This window comes from Nyctereutes procyonoides, unplaced genomic scaffold (assembly GCF_905146905.1).
Source record: "Nyctereutes procyonoides isolate TBG_1078 unplaced genomic scaffold, NYPRO_anot_genome, whole genome shotgun sequence".
Classification (NCBI taxonomy): domain Eukaryota; kingdom Metazoa; phylum Chordata; class Mammalia; order Carnivora; family Canidae; genus Nyctereutes; species Nyctereutes procyonoides.
Window position 1 is genome coordinate 34,162,511 of NW_026575052.1, and position 22,881 is coordinate 34,185,391.

The 22,881-nt window shown below is 33.6% G+C and overlaps 1 protein-coding gene across 4 annotated transcripts in view; it reads right to left on the reverse strand.

Moving 5' to 3' along the window:
• Nucleotides 1-22,881, reverse strand: part of TRAPPC13 (trafficking protein particle complex subunit 13) — a 38,197-nt gene that overhangs the window by 9,226 nt on the left and 6,090 nt on the right. For 2 of the 4 annotated variants that reach the window (XM_055331387.1, XM_055331386.1), the window contains exons 2-8: nt 16,883-16,951; nt 16,227-16,326; nt 14,482-14,566; nt 8,268-8,395; nt 5,137-5,209; nt 3,805-3,849; nt 272-289 (exon numbers count right to left, since the gene is read on the reverse strand). In XM_055331387.1, the coding sequence (XP_055187362.1) occupies nt 272-289; nt 3,805-3,849; nt 5,137-5,209; nt 8,268-8,395; nt 14,482-14,566; nt 16,227-16,326; nt 16,883-16,951 (518 nt within the window). The remainder of the gene's footprint in view (nt 1-271; nt 290-3,804; nt 3,850-5,136; nt 5,210-8,267; nt 8,396-14,481; nt 14,567-16,226; nt 16,327-16,882; nt 16,952-22,881) is intronic. The other 2 variants (XM_055331389.1, XM_055331388.1) reach the window with 1 other exon arrangement.

Genomic DNA, 22,881 nt, shown 5'->3' on the forward strand with positions numbered 1-22,881 from the left:
TTAAAAAACACCCAAAGGAAAAACACTAAAAATGAGTGCATAATTGTTTCAATATGACGATTTAATCTTCAATCTAATTTTTTTCCCAGAGAATAAAACAATCAATATAATATAAAAAGTACAAATTAGAAACATCTTTTAAAGTCACACAAGTGGTATTCACAACTAACTTTGTTTTTCCACTATGTTTTCTAAAGAGAGATTAATTAGGCAGAGTCAAAAAGTGGTAAGTAAGAAAAGCATATAAATTTATAATAAAAAATCAAATTACCACAGAACTGAGGTCACTCTAATGGAAAAATAAAAAAGAAAAATTAGAAAAATCAGAATTAAATGTTAAAGAAAAAGAATAACTAACTTTAAAATAAAATGCATTTCTGCATTTTTTTTAATTTATTAAACAAGACAGCATTAGTAAAACAAGGAAGTAAACAGAAAGTACAAAGGAATATGACAAATCATTCTTCTAAAAAGGTGAAACTGCTATGGTTAAATGAATAGAGAAGAACACTACAGGTGAATATTTAAACAGGAGCAAATATTCAAGGACACATTTGGGCAAGAAAGGTATACCCCATGCGCCTTTCAAGTTCTATAATTCTTTACCTACACTGTAATTCTTCATGGATACTTAGGATGGTTATACACTACCCTCCACAATCAGAGTAAATACACACTGTACAGCTTCTCCTTAATTTATCTAATAATGGAAGCATTTTTTCAAGGAGCATCTTCTGTGTTTAGAGTTCCATGCATTACACTTGAGGAAATGCTGGGCTAGACCACATCAGACAACTGAGAGTTTATTCTTTTAATATATTTTATAGTTCATCTTTTTTTCATATATATTTCTAAGGCTACTTATTTATCAAGGCTCATCTAAAATGTTGCTTCTTTTGTCCAACCCACTGCTAAAAATACTTTTTCACACCTCTTTCTTCCCAGAGTCTAAATACACTTTATGATCTAGGGGGTGGTGCTTATACTGCAATTTTGTAATGTTTGTCTCCTCCACTAGATTTAAGTACCCTGACGATTGGGAGGATGTCCAGTTTTCTTTATTTATCTCTCTCTTTTTTTTTAAAAGATCTTGTTTATTTATTCATGGGAGACACACAGAGAGAGGCAGAGGGAGAAGCAGGCTCCTTGGAGGGAGCCCAATGTGGGACTCAATCTCGGGACCCCGAGATCACAACCTGAGCCAAAGGCAGATGCTCAACCACTGAGCCACCCAGGTGCCCCTCTTTAGTACCTGGCATGGAGCTCTATCCCTATCAGATGACCCAATGTTTGAATCCTAGTTGCTAATGTCACCAATCTTCCTATTTTAGAAGACTTCAACAAAGTTTCTCATAAAGAGAAAAATTTCTCATTTGAGACAAATGTGGGGCTGATAAAAGTCAATGAGTAAGAACTATGGCATAGAATAATAAACATCACCTACTGATATCAGTTTGTTTACAAACTCCTACAAGTTACCTTAATTTTCTAGTTGGGGTCAAGAGAATCTGCTTTGTGCTAGGCCGAATAGTATTTGCCTAATAAGGTAATCAATATCTTAGAGACCTAAAACTATTTGTTCACTCTTGGTTGTTAAAGAAATCTCTATTTTCAAAGGTTCAGAATTTCACTAAAATTTTTTTAGCTGACATTTGTTGGCAACGATTTCAGATTATGTTTACATATAATGCTAACTGAAAAAGGCAGCAAACTGTGTTACTATGATTATAAAAACAATACTGAACATAAGTGAGTAAAAACTGAAAGAGAATATGAATTAATAAAAAGCCCATTACTATTTGGTGTGGTGGAATTGTGGGGATTTTCCCCTTCCTTTTTGGGGAGTATATCACTTTTACAATACTATTTATGGAATAACTAGTAATTTTAAAAAACTGTAGGAATCATTCTAAATATTAGTATTATAGAACTATTTGACAAGTATCTTAACAGACCACTACAGTTGCAGCAGAGAAAGACCTAAAATAGTTTAATATGTGTCTTCTTAAGAGCCAATTATAAGAAAAGAGACCCACATACAGCCCTATTTGTTTCTAATTTTCAAATATATGTATTCTAACACTAGTTATCTGTCTTCCCTCATGCTATGGATGAAATCTTTCCTAGCAAAATGATACATTAAGACCACTTAGGGCACAGCGGGTGGCTCAGTGGTTTAGTGCCGCCTTCAGCCTGGGGTGTGATCCTGGAGACCCAGGATTGAGTCCCATGTCGGGCTCTCTGCATGGAGCCTGCCTCTCCCTCCTCCTGTGTCTCTGCCTCTGTCTCTATGTCTATCATAAATAAATAAATCTTTAAAAAAAAAAAGACCACTTAAAATTCAATAAGCTAAATAATTATAATTAAAAGTATTCTAGTAAAACAAAAAAAGCAGAACACATATGTAGTGTGGCAACTCTCCTATCCCCTGGAAAGAAATGTTAACTCTTTAAACATCTAAGGAATCTCCTTGATGAGACTATCCCCCCATGAAATATGTATATTCTTCACTTATAGACTCAATATTCCTGTGCACTTATAATTCTGCTTGGAATGCCTTCACTGCTTTGACACTTTTATGTTTCTGACATCTATTATTTCCAGACTCTGCTCCAGTTCCCCTTCTCATCTTCTCTGAAGACTACTGTAATATCTCAACTCCAGACTTCCTATAGCACATCTTTTTATATCATTCACTTTAGATTCACTATATATATATATATATACTTTACTAGGTAGTTTTATTATTTTATGTACTTGTTTCTTTTCATCTAATTGGGCTCTACCACAGGTCAGATTCCTTATCCTAGACATCTCTTGGTAAGCCCTGCTGTAGTACAAACTTCATATTGAATAAAAACTCAGATGCTGATGGTAAAAATACATACCAAATTTGACATGTGACTACAAATTTCTGATCATTTGGTTAAGGGTAATAAAGACATAATTTTCATTTCAAAATACTGCAATTTAATACTTTGGAACTAACATTTTAATAAAATGTTAAATTTTAAATTTAACAATTTAACTGTATGAAAGACAAATTTTTTGAAGGGTTAAGGGGCCCATTTGGAAATCTATTTTTTCTGGAACTCAGGAAGCCAAAATAAAGTAGAATTTTAATTTATTTTTATTTTTTTAATATAGAATTTTTAAAAAGAAATTCAAACAATAAAGCCTTTATCCTACGGCAAAGTCTATTTTATCTCTTTTGTTCAGATAGAAGACAGATTATCTTCTATTCTGAAAGTTACCATATTTCTGTAATTTTGCCAAACTTGTTTCTCCCCAAAAGTATTTTAAGCCATTCACCAAACTTAATTACCAAACTGCAGCTGACACACTGATTTCCCAGCACAAAGAATTTAATTTGCTGAGCTGTATCTGTCAATATTTTCCAAGAATATTAAATCATTTTTGCAGGGTTAGAATGACTACTTCAATTTTTATGGTGTCAGAATCACACTGTAGATATTTAATAGATTGCTAATGTTTTTAGACAGTAACAATAAACATTAAAGGATGTTTTGGGCAATCATTTAATGAAAGGAGGTGAAAGCCTCATGAAATTAACAAGAATAAAATTTAAGATATATTGATTCTATGTAATTTAAAAACAGCAGATTAAAAGATCTATAATGAAATGATTCTCTTTTGATTGGACATTAGGTTCATTTTTTACAAGTAATTCATAATCCTATGAGCAATTTACTTTAACATGAAATGAAATGCAGTACATTAGAATATTAGTCAAGTAAGATCTTACTGTTTAATCTCAATTCCCATTAAGTGCCCAACACTTACCTCTGCATTATAAAATTTGGTTTTCACATCCAATGGTTTGAGAACCTAGTTGAATAAAGCATAACAATCAGAAGAGATTCTCATTTGATCATTTATTTTTATTTGTTTTAAATCATAGGGCTTAAATCTGTCAAAGGCATTTTCCAACTGTAATTGTAAAAAACTTTTTTAATAGGTATGCAATAGTTTTTGGAAAACAAAAAACAAAAAAAACCCCAAACAATTCCAAATACATTTTTAAAAGACAACCATCATTTCTTGATTGGACGACAGTTACATGAGTTACATGTGTATTTACTTCATAATATTTTGCTAAATTGAATACATGTATTTTATGTATTTTTCTCCATATGTTTCACAAAAATGTTCATTAAAATAAGCAGATAAAATTTTTATTTTCTTTTAAAAGGCACGCAAAATCTTAAATAAGTGATAGAGCAAAGCAACAGCAGAAGTTTTCCCTTTCTTAGAAAATTTTATTTTTCCAAGTAATCTCTATGGCCACCATGGGGCTTGAACTCAAGACTCCAAGATCAAGACTCACATGCTCCACCTAATGAGCCAGCCAAGTGACCCATAATAATTCTGGGTACATTTATTTACATTGGTTTATTATTCTTACTGATAGTACTTTTTCTTCCACTTAAAAACAGAGAGGTATGAAAAAGATATATATAGCATACTATCTCGATATAATGTAGAGAGTTATATACAGTCATCTCATCCCTTCTTGCACCCACTTACTGGGTTAAACCAGTGTTTTTTAACTGTTTTTAATCATGGAGTTAAAATTGCGTATAAACACAAAACTCTACCTACAATTTTGGTTCCTCATGGAATCCCGGAAGGAAGCTTGGTCCACTAGTCCCAAGGCAATAATCTCTCATTTAAATATTTCTTTAGAAATTTGATACGATTTATTTTAATTTATCTGGACTTCACACTCATTTTAACTCTCTTTTATATTCTTCTGTGCTTTGACATGGCATAAAAACAGCACAATTTTTTATGGATAAGAATCTTTAAGTGAGGGGTGTCTGGCTGACTCAGAAGAGTGTACAACTTTTGATCTTGAGGTCATGAGTTTGAGGCCCTCACTGGGTATAGACATTACTAACAAAAAATAATAATCTTCAAGTTAAATATTACACTGACAATGATAATGCTTTATTTAGTCTGACTTTAGATTTCTCGTAATATAATATGACAAATCCAGACATATGAAGCTATTTGCTTTATTTGGAGCCTGTTTTCACTGCAGACAAATAGGAATAACTTCATAGAGGGGGAAAAAAGTCATCTAAAAATCATTTACATTGTCATATTCAATACCTGAAATTTGAAGAATTTTCTAAAATACATTTTTTCTCCACCCTGAGTTGTATAGCTCACTGCACACACCAAGCTGAAATAGAAAGATATCTCTGAATCATCTTCAATTTTATTTTTAAAGAATAAATCTAATACACTTCAATTCTACTCACAAATTTGGAAAATATGACTACCAAAGATGTGAAAGTATAGCCAAATGAGTCCACAGTAGGAAAAAAAGAGGTTCAGTGGAGAAGAATTCCATGAACAAGAAAGCTCTGATTAGCCATATATCATGGTGACATATATTCCAAAACAAATCCCAGAATAACCAAATAGCTGAATGTACAAAGTAAGTTCATATAAACTAGAAGAAAAATACACGAATTAACAAAAATTATTAGATGAAAAAAGACTTTTTAATATAAATAGGCAATAGAAAGGAAAAGTCTTAGAAATTTATAAATTGGAATAAATGAAAAACACGTTAAAACAAAAAGCAAAATACAAAATGGGACAAAATACTTCTAACAATATGAAGAGAAATCTCATAAGCAAAACATTAGTAGCTTTCTCAAGATAGGAGGAAAGGATACATAGATATATTGCAATACTATAAATGGCTAACAAAAATGTGAAAATATTCAGCCTCACAATTAGTCAAAGAAATACAATAATGAGATACAATTTTTCTACCTCTTAAGATTTGAAAAAAAATTCTTTACAGGTGTTACCAGGATTGATGAGGGTTTAGAGAAAGGGACTCTCTGTACACTGTTAGTCGTTACAGGAGATTTAGAAAATAAGCCTTAAGTAAGAGTCTTAAAAATGTTTATATGTTCCTATAGTAATGCTTCAAGCAATCTACCACAGGAAATACTAAGGTGTTCATCACTCTGCTACTTAGAATAGTGGGAGACTAGAAATAATCTAAAATCCAACAGTAGCATAATCAAATTAAAATACATGGCTCAAGGATGTAAGATAAAAATATCTTGGGGCAGCCCCAGTGGCTCAGTGGTTTAGCACTGCCTTCAGCCCAGGTTGTGATCCTACGGATAGAGTCCCGCATTGGGCTCCCTGCATGGAGCCTGCTTCTCCCTCTGCCTGTGTCTCTGCCTCTCTCTCTCTCTGTGTCTCTCATGAATAAATAAATAAAATCTTAAAAAAAAAATTCTCAAAAATAATGTTTTCAGGGATGCCTGGGTGGCTCAGTAGTTAGTTAAGCCTCTGTCTGCCTTTGGCTAGGGCATGATCCCGGAGTCCATGGATTGAGTCCCACATTGGGCTTCCTGCATGAAGCCTGCTTCTCCTTCTGCCTGTGTCTCTGCCTCTCTCTGTGTCTCTCATGAATAAATAAATAAAATCTTTAAAAAATATATTTTTATTTTAATTTTTACATTTGTTAAATTTTACTAAAAATTTATTGTTTATTGAAGTTTATTAAATGTGTAAAATCCTCCATTTATTTTTAAATTATTTATATTTTAAAAAATCCACAGGGAGCCTGATGTAGGACTCGATCCCAGGACCCCAGGATCATGACCTGATCAAAGGCAGATGCTCAGCCACTGAGCCACCCAGGTGCCCCAATTATAAAAATTCGTAAAAAATATAAAATTTAAAAAATTTTTTTATAAAAAAATAAGAAAAAAGAAATAACAATTCTCTGTTAGACTGCTGTGGGGTAAGGGGGACAGAGCTGACTTCATGGAACTCATACACTATTTTTCCTTTTAAGAGAGAGGCAGAGACAGGCAGAGAGATAAGCAGGCTCCATGCAGGGAGCCCAACGCAGGACTCGATGCCTGGTCTCCAGGATCAGGGCCTGGGCCAATGGTGGCGCTAAACTGCTGCGCTACCCGGCTGCCCTGGAACTCATACGTAATGGAAAGGACAGGCACTATGTAATTAATTTTAAGCAGAAGACCAAAAAAATGACAAGTTGTCGATGCTATAGAATACATTAAAAGGGGTATTTAATTTAGTTTAGGAGGTCAGGAAAGCCTCTTTGAGTAGTCATGGTGAAACTGAGACTTGGAGAAGTGGAAGTAAGCTAAACAAAAGAACACAGGCATTCATTCCTTAAGAAGGGAAGAATATATTTCAAGGCATAGAGGAGTGCAAAAGAAAGAGACTTCCAATATGCCTTAGTATAAGAAGGGAGAAGTGAGAAAAAGTTAAGAACTAGAGTGACTGGTTAGGATTAGTTCTAGAGAGCTTCCTAAAGCCAATACAGTCAGAATTTTCTAAGGGAAGTGGTAGGTCACTGAGGAGTTGAGTGACTTATCCAAGACCGTGTAGTAATAAATGATGAAGCTGAAATTTGAACTCTTTAAATTTTGCCTCCGAAGCTTATGCCAACAACAGAATATATGCTAAGAAATGCTTACAGAAGAGATGTCACCAAAATGAACTGATTAATAGCTAATATTATATACTTAAGTCAAGGAAGAGAGGCAAAAATGGTGACATAAGTGGAGATGAAGAAGGGGGGATAATGAAATATAGTTAGCAAGAACTAAAAGGACTTTGTAAATTGACTGTGTGTGTGGATGGTAAGGCAGATGAAGTCTAAAATTACTTTCGATGGCTAAAATTTTCATATTTGCCTCTCAAAGAAAAATAGAGCATTCACATTCAAATACATACATAGGCCAGGAATATAGAATTTGAGGGTTTTGTTTGTTTGTTTGTTTTTCTCACAGCTTGTCTTACTTTGGTTCTATATTTCTGAATTCTCAGGGTAGAGTGTATATACACAGTTAAATACAGAACTGAAAAGCTGTAATTTAAAAAATAAATGCTATTAATGTCAGTTGCCAGTATTTCAAAAATAATGAACCTAACTTTCAATCAGAGTGGAAGCTGGGTTCTGAACACTTGCATGTTTTTTTTTATTTTTTGGATAAGACCATCTATAGATGCTAACATGAAAACAGAAATAAATGAAAATAATAAATTAATATTTTTTCCTTACAAAACAAACATTTTGTTTAAAGTTTACTTGTAAACAACTTGTAAGCATGTAAACCTGGGACATTAAATTCCTTCTTAGGTAGGTTTTTAGGCTTGATGTTAAATGGACAGAACACAAAAAGTTCAAATAAAGGCATACGTAAGTAAAAGAACTAGTATCATTTAATCCTTACATGTGTGTTCCAATTTCCTTTACTTCATGGTGTATGACATCATCAATACAACAATCAGGTTTAAGTTCAGCCACTGCGGCACTGGAGGCTGAAAGATTTAAACGCTGAGAACTTGTCTGAAGATCAGCCTTGAAAAAAGTTTAAAAAAAAATCTGTATGAGACTGGGTAGCTACAGGGTGTGGCAACACCTGTAGAGCAGGAACAAGGAAGTAGGGTTGACGAGTAGCAACACTTCTTGGTGTCAATCTTTCTATACAACTCTGAAGCCTAGAACCACGTTGATGGTTCATACATCCACTCAAAATTAAATAAATAAAATCAGCCAGGAAGTAGGGGGAATAGGTAATGGAATACAAACAGTACCAAATGAACACAACCACAGTGGAAGGGAGGGATGGGAAAAAAAGAACTAACCTAAGTAAGTATGGCAAACAAAAGCTAGAGACAAAAAGAATAGTATGTGAACTTGGTACTCTATTACGTGTGCCTGTTCACAGGGGTATGGATTAGCAATTCTGCAACTGTTATGTGTATACTAGGACTAAACAAAAAAATATGGATAACAAGAGAGAAGTTTCTTATCCTTAGAGAAAAAAATGGTGCAAGTGAGGGAGCAGAGAAGGCTGCAATGAAACCTTTAGTGTTGAGCTGGAACCTGAGGTATCAATATGAATATACAGTTTTAAAACATATATATAAATGGATATTCCAGAAACAAATATAGGTAGATGAGTACACATGTGCTACTATCTAACACTAAAAGTTAAATAACTATTCAAAAACAGTATTAGATGTTATTTATAGAACTAGAAATCAGCATTAAAGTCACCAACAAAGAGAGGACCACCTTCTCTAAAATAACAACCAGTTGCTTTCTATTGTATTCCCTTTTTGTTTCTTTTTGAACTTTTCTGTGATTGTCATAAATGGCATCCTCCTTAATCTCTAATATAGTGAATTTTTTATCAGTTAAAAAACAAACAAACGCTATTGGTTTCCAGTTAAACATGGTAGATTATTTTTATTCTCAAAAATGACACTAAGCTGACAGTAAGAGAATTTAAAAAGTACAGATTCACAGTCTTCTTTGATTCCAAAATTCCAAGAGTTGTAAAAAATTAAAGTTTTGAGAGCTGAAGTAATAACAGCAGTGTAATTGTGAATCTCCCAAGTCATCTCCCAAACCTTGTGTTAGTATAATTAGAAACTAGCAAATGTCCAAACTTCAAATTACCTGTAAGTAGACAAATATCAAATTTTTGCCAAGCTATTTCTCATGCTATTGTCATGTGTCTTGGCAAAGAATGAGAAGTTTAGGAACAGTGTAGAGATGGGCCTAACACTGATCTAAACCACTTCCAGAAAGACAAAGCCTATTCTAAGTGTGAAAATACTGAGAAAGTGCATTACTGGAAAGAAAACACTTCAGGGGAAAAAGAGTTAAAAAGGAGAGACAGCTTTTAGAAATGAGTGAAGAGGAAAAATTTAGGACACTACAATTCATATAAAAAGAGAAAATCTGAGGAACACACACCCCCTTCTTCCTCCATCAGCTTCCCCAAAGGCCACCCAGTAAAGAAACCAAACTTTGTTCACAATGCTTTAAGAGGGTGTTTTTGAATTTGGAATATCAAAGCACCTAAACTACATTTCATAGAATGCAAAGCCACGAACAGTCTTCATCTATAGAAAAATACTGTAAAAAGAGGGGCGGGGGCGGCTGGCTCAGTTGGTTAAGTGGCCTACCTTCAGCTCAGGTCATGATCCCAGAATCCCGGGATCGAGCCCTGGATCCCAAACACTGTGCTCTCTGCTCAGCAAGGAGTCTCCTTCTGCCTCTCCCCACAACTCATGTACACTCACACTCACTCTCTAACAAATAAAATCTTTAAAAAATACTGTGAAAAGAAAATAGATGAGAATTGAAATAATTCACTGATTAAAAACTGCCACCCAAAACCAATAGTAAACTATTGTGTACTAACAGAAGACAACCGTAAAATAGTCAAACTGAATTAACTATCTTCAAGAGAATATCTGAAATATGAAAAAACACCTAGAATGAGAAATTTTAAATCTAAGACTAAAACTTTTTGTTGTGTTCTTTTAGCATGGAGCTAAAACTTTTTTAAGAGAAGAATATATATGGTTGAATTCAGTAAAGAAAAACAGGACACAAATCATATCAGAAATGTGAAATGACAAAATAATAGAATATAACTACTATTAAAATACAATCCATGAAAACTTTTTAGAAATAAGAAATCTAAACTTACCTATTGAAAGGGTTCACTTGCTATCAGAGAAATGACATCAAACAACCAATTCTAAAACATACAGGGAAAAAAAAATCCCCAGGGCCTCCAGGAAAATTATCAAATAACTTACAAGGCAAGAGAATTAGACTGGCATTAGTCCTCTCAAAAACAGCATATATAACTGTTATAAGTTATATATATATTTGTTATAAGTAACAAAGGAGTAGCATTTTCAGAAGACATATAGAAGGAAAATATAATAAAGAATTTTATATCCAGCCAAACTGTCCTTCAAGTATAAAAACACTTTTGAACATTTCAAGGCTCAGAGGATATTACACCCACAAGCATGTCCTGAGCATACTTAAGAAATCCCCATCCAATCAACATGCAAATAAAAATGGGAAGATATGAGAAAGGGAAAAAGGAAAGTGGTCTAAGCAATAGGTAAGATTTGTTAAAGGATGCTATTAAAGACTAAAAGCCCTATAGTAAGCAGTTGAGTAAGAAACAGTGAAGGGGGGATATCATAAAAGGCATAAATATAAAGGCAAAACTTAAAACAAAAATACAAACTTTCCTAAACACAAAAGTTATTTGAAAAATAAGGAATGAAAACATGTTGCGCAGAGAAAAAAGTTATAGCAGATATAACATAATATGCTTACTATTTAAATAGACAATAACATGACATATTTGAAACCAACCATATAAACTTATCGATACATGTGAATGGACTAATTCATCTAACAAAAAAATTCAAGATGGCTTACAAAGCCAGACCAAATATGTGTTATATAAAAGAAACATCAATAAAAACAAAATGACTGGGAAAGGCTAAAAATAAAAAGAACAAAGACACACCAGGCAAATGGAAACAGTTTACAAAACGGGGTAGTGATACAGACACTTCAAGTAAGATTTGAGCTGAAAACCATTAAACATAAAAAAAGGAGAAAACTTTTTATATTATAAGCCACAATTTGAAACGAAGAACAAGCATCTGTGAACGAAACAGCATAGCCTTTATCAAGCATAAAGTATAAGATATAAATAGAAGCACACTAATAAGATTAAGATGTCATTTTCAGTGCAAAACAGATCAAGTTGACAAAAAAAAAAAAAAAAAAGGAAGTAAAGATAAAGATACAGGAGACCTAACAACACCATCAGTAAGATAAATCTTATGGATCTACATATCTAGCTTTACAATGGGTAACAGAAAATACACTTCTTCTCAATTACACATGAAATATTCATTAAAAATTAATATTAGCTCACAAAGAAAACACTAGTAAGTTGTATAAGTAGGAATAAAACGAGAAAAATATTTATCACAATGCAATTAAACAACCTTTAGATCATTAACCAGAAGGGAAAAAAAAAAGCTTTTCTATCTGAAAAACCCATTAAACAACTCTTGGGTAAAAGAGGAAATAAATACAAATTAAATTATAGAATTCTTAAAAACTAATCATAATGAAAACACTATATGTTAGAATCTGTAGGATATTTTTAAAGTGGTCAATCAGAAGAAAATTCACTTTTATCAACAGAAATAAAAAAATGAAAATTTAAAAATTAAATCCCCAGCTGAAAAGCTAGAAAAGAACAAAGTCAAAAATTAGAAGCACAAGAAAGGAGCTTGTTAAAAGCAAAAATCGATGAGGTAGAGAATAAAAAAAACAAGTAATGAAATATAAATTAAATACAAGTAATGAAAATAGCTTTTTTGAAAAAAAATTAAAATACACAAAACAAAAGATAGTTTAATGGAAAAAAAAGCAAAATTAGGCAAAATAAGAAGTGATCAGGGGAAAATAACACTGAAAGAGCAGAGTTTTTTAAGAGACTACTTTGCAGACTTGTATGCAAATACTACCTGAAGTGGAGCATTTCCTAGAATAAAACAGTTTAACAAACTGTTATACACTGTTAGATGTAAAAAGTTTAAACTGATCTCCACAGGAAAAAAGCAGAAATGTTACCAAGAAACTTCCCCCATCAGACACACAAGCTCACATGATTTCACAGAATTCTATAAACCCTACAAAAACCAGACAGTCTAAATGCTCCACATATATTGTTCATTAAAATGACACTGAAAATGAAGGAAAATTATCTCCATCTTTTATTAAGAAACCATAATACTGACATCTAAAGCTTTGATAGACAACATAAAAAAGAAAAAATCAGGCCAATGTCATGCTGTGCTTCCTCAGCTATATCCTCTTAAGTTATTCTGATGTAAAAAATGGCTTATGTGTGTATATCATGAATCTGAACATCTTACCTGAGAAACTAAGATAACCCTTCATGGGCACTGCACAATAAATATTAGCTACTATCATTATTAAATACTGCTGCCTTTATGAAATTAAAACTGAATAAAGCCAACATAAATACATATTTTATACTAAGTATGCTATATTATTACTTTCTTAAATACTGACTTAAATCATATGCACTTGGTGATTTATTCACCTTACAAAAATAATCATTTACTGAAAGTCAAGTGTATGCCAGGAAAAAACTTTATATACTCAAACTTCTCAAAGTCAGACCTTTTCACAATCAATATAGAGGCTGGCCAACTTTTTAAAAGGTCAGATAGCAAATACTTTGGACCTCACAGGTCATACAATGTCTTTGCAACTCTACAGCTCTTCAGTTGTAGCTTGAAATCTGTCCTAAGTAATACATAAATGAATGACTGTGGCTGTGCGCCAAAAAAACTTTACTTATGGACACCAATCTCTGTAATTTTCACATCACAAAGTAATAAGATTGTTTCTTTTGGAGCACTTGAAAATGTAGAAACCATTCTTAGCTCAAAGGCCTTATAAAAACAGGCAAGAGACCAAATTTGGCCTGCAGGCTGTTGTCTCCCAACTCATGGTTTAATAAAAGGCAGAAACTCCATCCCTGTATGACAAACATACAATCATTTATGAAAATTTTGCATCTAGTTTCTGGTAGTTGGGTCATATGTGAAATTTGGGATACTGGCTCTCTGAGGTTCTTTTCAATTCTAAATACTTGCTGATCACTTTAAAACTCATTTTAATTGGACTTCCCTTTTGGCAATGCTCTAGTAACATAAAGTTACCACATAAAGATCCCCTTGATGACTTCTCCCTTACCGTAAATCTTTACTTTCTTCATGCCCTTTCTCTTTCTGAATAAATTTCAGTCTCTGGCCATTCCACCCTGAATGCACCTGATCTCATCTGAATACATTTCAGACTGTTTAACTGAGGTGCATATTTTATCACTTGATTTCTAAATTACTGTGACAATCTTCTAACTGGTATATTTCCTACAAAGCAACCCATACAGTGCTTTCCTATCCGTCGTCCAACACAGTGTGAATACCTTTGCTCAAGAGGTCCCCACTGACTGCCCACTGCCTTAAAAAAAGGGGGGGTCCCTAAAACCTTTAGCTATAAGCTGGCTTTCAAGACGCTCCACTTCAGGCTACGACACATCTCTGTAACTTACCTACTTCTTCTATCAGTTGAATTTTGCTCACTGTTACAAAGAACACATTATAGATTCCCATGCCTCTGCTCCTGATTAGCATGTACTTCTTTTTCTCCAAATCCTACCACTCTTTCAAGATTCTCTTGTGTTTCTCCTCCAGGAAGACTTCGTGACTGACACGATCCTCTGTGATCCTCCCCTTTCAAATTTTACTGTGTTAATCACAAATTATTAATAAAAACTTGAACCTTTGGTCTGCTTTGTCACCCTAGCAATCACAACCTTTGAGAATAAGGAAAAATGATTCTGTGCTTAGCATATTATCTTATACCTTTAAGGGTTGAATTAATGCCTGCTGTTAATGAGAGTTAAAAGTCCAGTATCAAAATGCATTTTAAGGAAGTTTCAAAAACATAAGAAATTACAAAGCTTATAAAAGCATATACATATCCCAAACAAGAATGCCACTTACTTTTACTAATATATCTTTTACAACTTGATTGCTATCATTATGAACGCTGATATAACTGGAAAAGGTCTCTCCCAAAAATATATTCCTGTAAAATAAAGTACACTTTTAGTCAGAAATTCACCCAAGCTTTAATATAAATATTCTGTATGAGCACCACTAAGAACTTAAGATGGAGAAGAATTTACTAAAGGATAGAAATCACGTGGACAGTCCAGATAGCTCAGCGGCTTAGCTCCGCCTTCAGTCTAGGGTGTGATTCTGGAGTCCCGGGATCAAGTCCCATGTCGGGCTCCCTGCATGAAGCCTGCTTCTCCCTGTGCCTGTGTCTCTGCCTCTTTCTCTGTCTGTCTCTCTCTCTCTCTCATGAATAAATAAATAATCTAAGATAGAGATCTGTAAAATACTACTTCAGCATTCCTTTGTGTACCCTAGGCTGCTGATTCATTGTCCTGTATAGCTCAAAATACTGACATACGCTATAAAACGTGGTATCTATTATGGCCCTCAACTATTGCACAAACAGCCGTTTCCCTAGACATAAGCCCCTGAAATCAGACCCATGTTAAAAGTCTTATGATTTATTTCTGAAGAGGTTGGAAATGGCAATTTTTGATATAACTTATACCCTAAATCTAGAAGAGACCCAAGTAATCGATCTCAGTATTTTTTACCAATGTGTCTAGTTTTTTAAGTTATTTAATAACTTTAAGTTATTCTAATATAAATAATGGTTACATGACTACTGGCCTTTGTATTTTTTGTATATTTTATAAGAACTCTATTTATAAATATATATTACACAAAAATCCATAAAAATATTTTACATGAATATATTTCCAAGCTTTCAAGATACAAGTCAATGACCATATTCTGTAAACTGTTTTTAAAAACCTAAAAAATTCCATGTGGTCTTAAATTCTCTCAGTTGCAAACAGACTGAAACCAAGAGCTTCTACCTCATTAATAACCCAGAACAAGAGTAAGAAAGGGAACAAAAACTGACAGTTCTTAAAGAGCTGACAAGTCTTATAACTTATGTTGGGAGATGGGCCATGAAACTGAACAAAAAAGTCACTTCTGAAAGACATTTAGATTAAATCAGTAAAATAAAAGGAATACATAAAATTTTATCATCCTAGAAACCACTATTCATACTTTGGTATTATCTTTTTTTAATTTGCAGGGGGTTAGGAGGGGATGACAGAGGGAGAAGAGAGAGAATCCTAAGCAACTCCATGCCCAGCACGAGCCCAATACAGGGCTTGATCTCACCACCATGAGATCACAATCTGAGCTGAAATCAAGAGTTGGACACTTAACTGACATAGCCACCTAGAAACCCCCATCCCTCCCTTTTTTTTGTATCTTATTTTTTAGTTAAAACAAAACAAAACCCAGAATCACAAAGTATAATTTTGGTAAAATCTTTTTTTCTTTTAACCACGTAAGTGTATTAGGATGAGTAATTTTCCATTCCATAGTTATTTTATGAGAACATAATTTGTAATGGCTTTAAGTAATGTTGCATAGTTTATATCAACATATTTTTTTTTAAAGATTTTATTTATTTATTCATGAGAGACAGAGAGAGAGAGAGAGGCAGAGACACAGGCAGAGGGAGAACCAGGCTCCATGCAGGGAGCCCGACGTGGGACTTGATCCAGGGTCCCCAGGATCAGGCCCTGGGCTGACAGCAGTGCTAAAGCGCTGAACCACCCAGGCTGCCCTCAACATATCATTCTTACCCAAAATTCTGTGGTAAAGTCAACATTTCTCCCAACATTAAAATTTCTGCACCATTTACAGTTGAAGGATCATCTCTCATGAGTTGGTTAAAGAGGTCTCCTATAGAAAGAGAAAAACATAAATTGTAACTTATCTTGTAAGTTTTACTTCCATAAAGAAATAGCTTGAAGAAATATTTTTAAAAAGAATCTTAACAAAAATTATATCATAAAAATCTAATTTATAATCTTTACTACAACAAATGCATGCCAAAAAATTCTAGTTTCATAGAAAATGAACACTTCAGAAACAAAGGCAAATGAACGTCATGAGATAAAAAATATATTTAGTGAGCACTAATAATTTTAAATAAAGAGAATGCTAATACACACATTGATGGAACATTTAAGGATAAATAAAATTTTAGTGTCATGGCTATGAATGTATCCTTACTAAAATTAAAAGTTTCTTGTTGCCATGGGATATCAACAGTATCTTGACTTAGAGATTATGGGTGAGATCTACTACTTAGATGGTTACCATTTACATCATACAAAAGCTGACAAAGAATGCAGCAAATAATTAGTATAAGACTGGCAAAACTATGTTTATTCCAAGGTAATACAGGCAATCTGTGTTTCAACTTTTCCCTAAATGTAAGCAGAATAAAGCATACCAGGCAAGTCTTTTTCTTCGCATGTTACTGGAATATTGGTGAATAAAGTAGGCTTAGTTAACCGCATCACTGTGAATTAAGAAAAAAGAGAAAGAAAATTAAAATTAATTAATATTGCTTTGAGCTAGTATTCCCAAACTGAGTGTATGGTACTCATCAATTCTATAATAAAATCAAATACAACCTAAAACTCCCTAAATATAATATTAAGTACTTCCAAAACTCACACATCATTTACTAAAAATGTTAACTTATAACAGAAAACCTTATATGATTTACTTAAAACCTAATATATTAAAAAATTAAATGTAAATGTAGAATATCACATTATAGAAAAACTAGAAAATAAAGAAACTTTAAAGCTTAAGGTATATGAGAAAAAGACCTTTTTTTTCCCCCCAAAGATTTTTATTTATTTATTCATGAGAGACAGAGAGAAAGAGAGGCGGAGACACAGGCAGAGGGAGAAGCAGGCTCCATGCAGGGAGCCCGACGTGGGACTCAATCCCAGGTCTCCAGGATCAGGCCTTAGGCTAAAAGCAGCGCTAAACCACTGAGCCACCCGGGCTGCCCGAGAAAAAGACCTTTAAAATAATCTTGAGTGACTTCACTTTGAACAATATCAAGAAAATATCTTCCTGAAAGGGAAAAATGTTTTGATTCACCATCTTGAAGATGAAAGAGTAATTTTACAAAAAATGAATCTTTATAAAGCTTTATCTCTTGGTTCTAATTGCCAGCCACTGGAAGTTCAGTAAGTGGATCTTTATGTATTATTAATTCTGTACAGAAATTACAAAATTATCACTTAATGTACAGCTTTTTAAAATTCCAACCAAAATTAAGATTTGTTCTTGGGACATAACAGAGTGTGCCTGAAGCTTAGAAAAAGAAGTAAAAATAAGCTAGGGAAATTAATGGGAAAACAATGAGGAAGAAATGTATTTACCATATATTAAAAGGTAGTCTATAATCAACTAACTGGCTTATTAATGCAAGACCACAGATGTATTAGTTAAAAAAAGATTATTAGGATGCAGAAAAAAAATAAACATGACAAAGTGCTAGCACAACTGGTTAGCTATTTGGAAAAAATTAATAATTTAATTAAATTCATTTCAAATATCAAATAAATTGCCTATGTATCAAATATTTAACAGGCAAAAAATTAAGCCACAGAAAACTAAAAAGAGTGAAAATTTATGAAACCTAGCCTAGAGGATATTCCAACTAAAACACAAAATCTTTTTCAATTATTTTAAAAGATTGATCTTTGATCAGATCAAAATAAAGACAAAAATTTAACAGTAAAAATCATACAAACTTGGACGCCTGGGTGGCTCAGCGTTGGGCACCTGCCTTTGGCCCAGGGTGTGATCCTGGAGTCCCAGTATCGAGTCCCACATGAGGCTCCCTGCATGGAGCCTGCTTCTCTCTCTGCATCTCTCTCTCTCATGAATAAATAAATAAAATCTTTAAAAAAAATCATAAAAACTTGTAAAATATTTCAGAAAATTAATCAAAGAAGACTATTTCTTTATACTTTATTAAAAATGTTCATTCAAATCAAACCAAAAAACTTTTAAAGACTATTGCCCTAACTGGTCAATTCACAATATAAGTGGTATTCATTAGTATATGTAAACATGTACCACCTAACTACTAACTAGCGATATCATTCATACCAAATTTAGTGCCTTTATCCTGGTTTCAGCCTAAATGTCATCTTTTCCAAAAAAGAAGTAACAGCTCACCTTGTTTCTCTGATAGTCCCTTATATTTATCATGAACTGATATACATACTTATTTATAGCACTCTGATTCAAACTCCATGAGGTTTAGGCTCTTATGTTTTATATTGTTTTCTGGTTTTGTTGCTTGACATAGGTTCTGGCACATAGTATACTCTATAAATCTTTGCTGAATGCAAGAATTAGCACCTCACCCAACTCCTCAAGTAACTGGCATTATCTTGAAGATGTTGTTTCATAAACTGAGGTCATTAAACAATGTTATATTAAATAGATGGCTGTTGAGGGGTGCCTGGCTGGATCTTGGTCTCAGAGTCATAAATTCAAGCCCCATGCTGGGCATAGAGCTTAAATAAATAAAACAAAATAAAAACAGATAATATAACTAGATGGCTATTGAAACAGGCAACAGATATTAACCTTAAAATTTCTGAAGTCACTTGTATAACTGGTATTTACTAATGGTAGACAGTATGCTAAATACCTCACAAGTATCAACACATTTAATTCCCATGACTACAAATTTGGTATCATTATCTACCAAGGATGACACTTGGGGAAGGTACCTTGCATTTAAAAGACTACATAGCAGATAGGTTGCAAAATTAGATCTGAACTCAGATAAATTCACTTTGTTCAAAAATAATTCTCTATATTATTAATTATAAGTCTAGGCCTATTGGGCCATAAACCTGCACTGTCATGTCTTACCAGAAACATCCTATAGGAATTCAAAATAGGACTCCATCTCAAACAGTATTAACCAGCTAGCTACCGATTGTTAACGAGGCAGGCACTGGAAGTGGTTGAGGAGGTATTTCTAACTTTCTACTTCGCTCTTTTTTCTATCGAAAGTAGATTAAAATTAAGTACAATCTGAAGGGGATAAAAAAAAAACGCTCTAAAAATGATATAGATGAGACAGGTTTTTTTTTTTTTCTCACAATCCAAATATCTAAGACTCTAAGCTCACCTTTAACACCAAATGGTGCTCTCTATTCCCGTTTATTTTCATTTCAGAAGAAACCTAATTTTAATAAAAATACATTCTCAAGGGAATCCTAAAACACTCTTTTTAGGATTGTTAAAAAAAAATCCTAAAAAATCCTAAAAAAGTGTCCTAATTTTAATAAAAATACATTCTCAAGGGAATCCTAAAACACTCTTTTTAGGATTGTTAAAAAAAAATCCTAAAAAATCCTAAAAAAGTGTCCTTGAAAATACCATGTGATTTCACTCATATATGGAATTTAAGAAACAAAGCCAGCAAAAGGAAAAAAAAAAAAAAGACTGAGACAAACCAAGAAACAGATCGTTAACTAAAGAGAACAAATGGTTACCAGAGGGGAGGGGGGTGGGGACATGGGTCAAGCAGGTAAAAAGGATTAAGGTGTGCACTTGTATTGAGCACCCTGTATTGTATAAAGGTGCTGAATCACTTTTTGTACGCCTGGAACTAATATTATGTGTATGATAACTAACTGTAAATTAAATACTTAAAAAAAAAAAGATAAATTGTTTTTGAGTTTACCCAAACATGTAGCCAACTTATTTCCTTAGTATATGCTCAAACTTCCAATGTGTACAAAAAAGTCTTAGAAAGCTTAATTTTATGGATTCTATGATTTTCTAGGGGATGAGATAAGTAGTGGATAAAAGATAACCCTCCATTAAAAAAAAAAAAAACTTCCCAAACTGGTATTAAAAATATCTGTTTTCTTCATATTTTCAAAGAGGGTAAAAATTAGTGGAGGAGGGGGGATAGCAGTTGGTTAAGAATACTATCATCCTGAAGACTCAAAGAAAACTACTATAAAGCACAGTTTGTCATATTGCAGATTTTGAAACACAAACTGGGAAAGCCCAGTAGTAACTTAAAAGTATGACATATCAAAACCCATTATTTCCCGTCTTACAGCAAATTAATGAACCTCGAATATTACATGTAATGTTAGTTGGAAAAGAGCAAATACCAACAAAAGTAAGGTTTAACAAACCTGGCAGAGGAAATATAAAGCACTGGTTATTCATTTTTAAAAGATGTATTCACTTTATATATTTAGAGAGAGTACATATAGATGGGGGGAAGTTCAGAAGGAGAGGGAGAGAAGCATGGAGCCTGAAGCCAGGCTTGATGTTATAACTCTGAAATCACAACCTGAGAAGTCAAGAGTTGGGTTAACCCATTGAACCACCTAGGCACCCCAGTAAAGCACTGGTTATTAAAAGCTAATCTTACATTCAGCCTTCAATGTTAAAAAAGATTCTTGGTCAAAAATTAAAGAGGCAAAAAGAGTATGTGATTTTCAGTCAAGTGCCAAATCACGTAATCACTACACACAGCAACTAGCGTCATGTGTGGCACCATTCTCGTTGGAACTCACAAAACACAGACATTTTTATGAAATCTAGGTTTCAACTGTTATCTTATTAAAAAAAAAGTGTGTAAGTCTTCAATAATTTATGAAATTAATGAACTAATGAGGGGATCCCTGGGTGGCGCAGCGGTTTGGCGCCTGCCTTTGGCCCAGGGCGCGATCCTGGAGACCCGGGATCGAATCCCACATCGGGCTCCCGGTGCATGGAGCCTGCTTCTCCCTCTGCCTGTGTCTCTGCCTCTCTCTCTCTCTCTGTGACTATCATAAATAAATAAAAATTAAAAAAAAATAAAAAAAAATAAAATGAACTAATGAACTGGGCCAAGTTCAACTTGTGTATACATTTTGCTTGGAAATAACATGAAAGAATTAAATTAGGGAGAATCTTCTTCAAGTTCAGAGTCCTTAACTATTTTCTACAGTCTTGCCTGTCTAGTCTCTGAATAATTTCAAGTTTGTGAACTGTGAATTCTGGGCATTTTGAACACATATCAAAGTGAATCATTATGCAGGAGCTCATCTCTGAAATTCTCGAAAAAAATGGCCTTTAAGATATTTGATGAATTGGCAAATGAAGTTAAATTCATATGATACCCTCCACATCTTTCGTTTATTGAATTTCACATTTATCTGAAGGTAGAGAGGTTGTCAGGTAAAAAATAATATTATGGTACTGCTACCACTTTCCTAAATAGTAAATGCTATCAGTACTTTATCAAATGCCCTCAGAGATTCACCTTTCTGTACACATTCTTGTGTTCCCAATTATCTTCCAAATCTATGACTTAACAGTGGAAATGAGAAATAGTGCAGAGTCCTTCTATTAGCTAGTGCTAGAATCATCAGTCCTAAGGTTCTAAATACTCTAAAAAGCTTCAAAGTAGCAGTGGATTCTAAATTCTTAGGTCTTAATTACCTAAGTATTGTCTAGGTAGATCAGAAATGGATCTCTCCTTCTTTTGAAATCATGAGCACTATTTGCCGTAAAACTCAACCTTGAGTTTTCCACGTCTGATTGCTCTTTCCTTGGTTCTCAAAGAGGTAGAAAGCAATTGATACAAGTGAGAAAAATTTAAATCTGCCACATATGAAGGCAAAGAAACTTTAAAAAAAAAATATATATATATATATATATATATTGGAGTTCGATTTGCCGACATATAGTATAACACCCCATGCTCATCCCGTCAAGTGCCCCCCAGTGCCTGTCACCCAGTCACCCCATTCCCTCCTCACACACCTCCCATTCCAGTACCCCCTGTTCATTTTCCAGAGTTAGGAGTCTCTTTGAAACTCTTTTAATAAAGTGTGATTCTTGGCTAAAATTAACAACTCAGGAAACAATTGATGTTGGCAAGGATGTAGAGAAAGGGCAACACTCTTACTCTGTTGGTGGGCATAGAAACTGGGGCAGCCACTCTGCAAAACAGAATGTAGATTCCTCAAAAAGTTAAAAATAGAGCTCCCCAAAACCCAGCAATTACATTACTAGGTATTTATCCAAAGAATACACACATAGTGATTCAAAGGGGAATGTGCACCTCAATGTCTATAGCAGCAATGTCCATAATAGCCAAGATGTGTAAAGAACCTAGATATCCACTGATCGGTGACTGGATACAGAAGGTGTGGTATACACATAAAAATGGAATATTACCCAACTATCAAAAAGAATGAAACTTTGCAATAACATGTATGGAACTAGAGGGTGTTATGCTAAGCAAAATAAGTCAGAGAAAGACAAATACCGTATGATTTCACTCACACATGGAATTTGAGACACAAAATGGATGAATATACAGAAAGGGAAGGAAAAACCAAATAAGATGACAAAAGAGAGGGAGGCAAACCATAAGAGATACTAATCTCT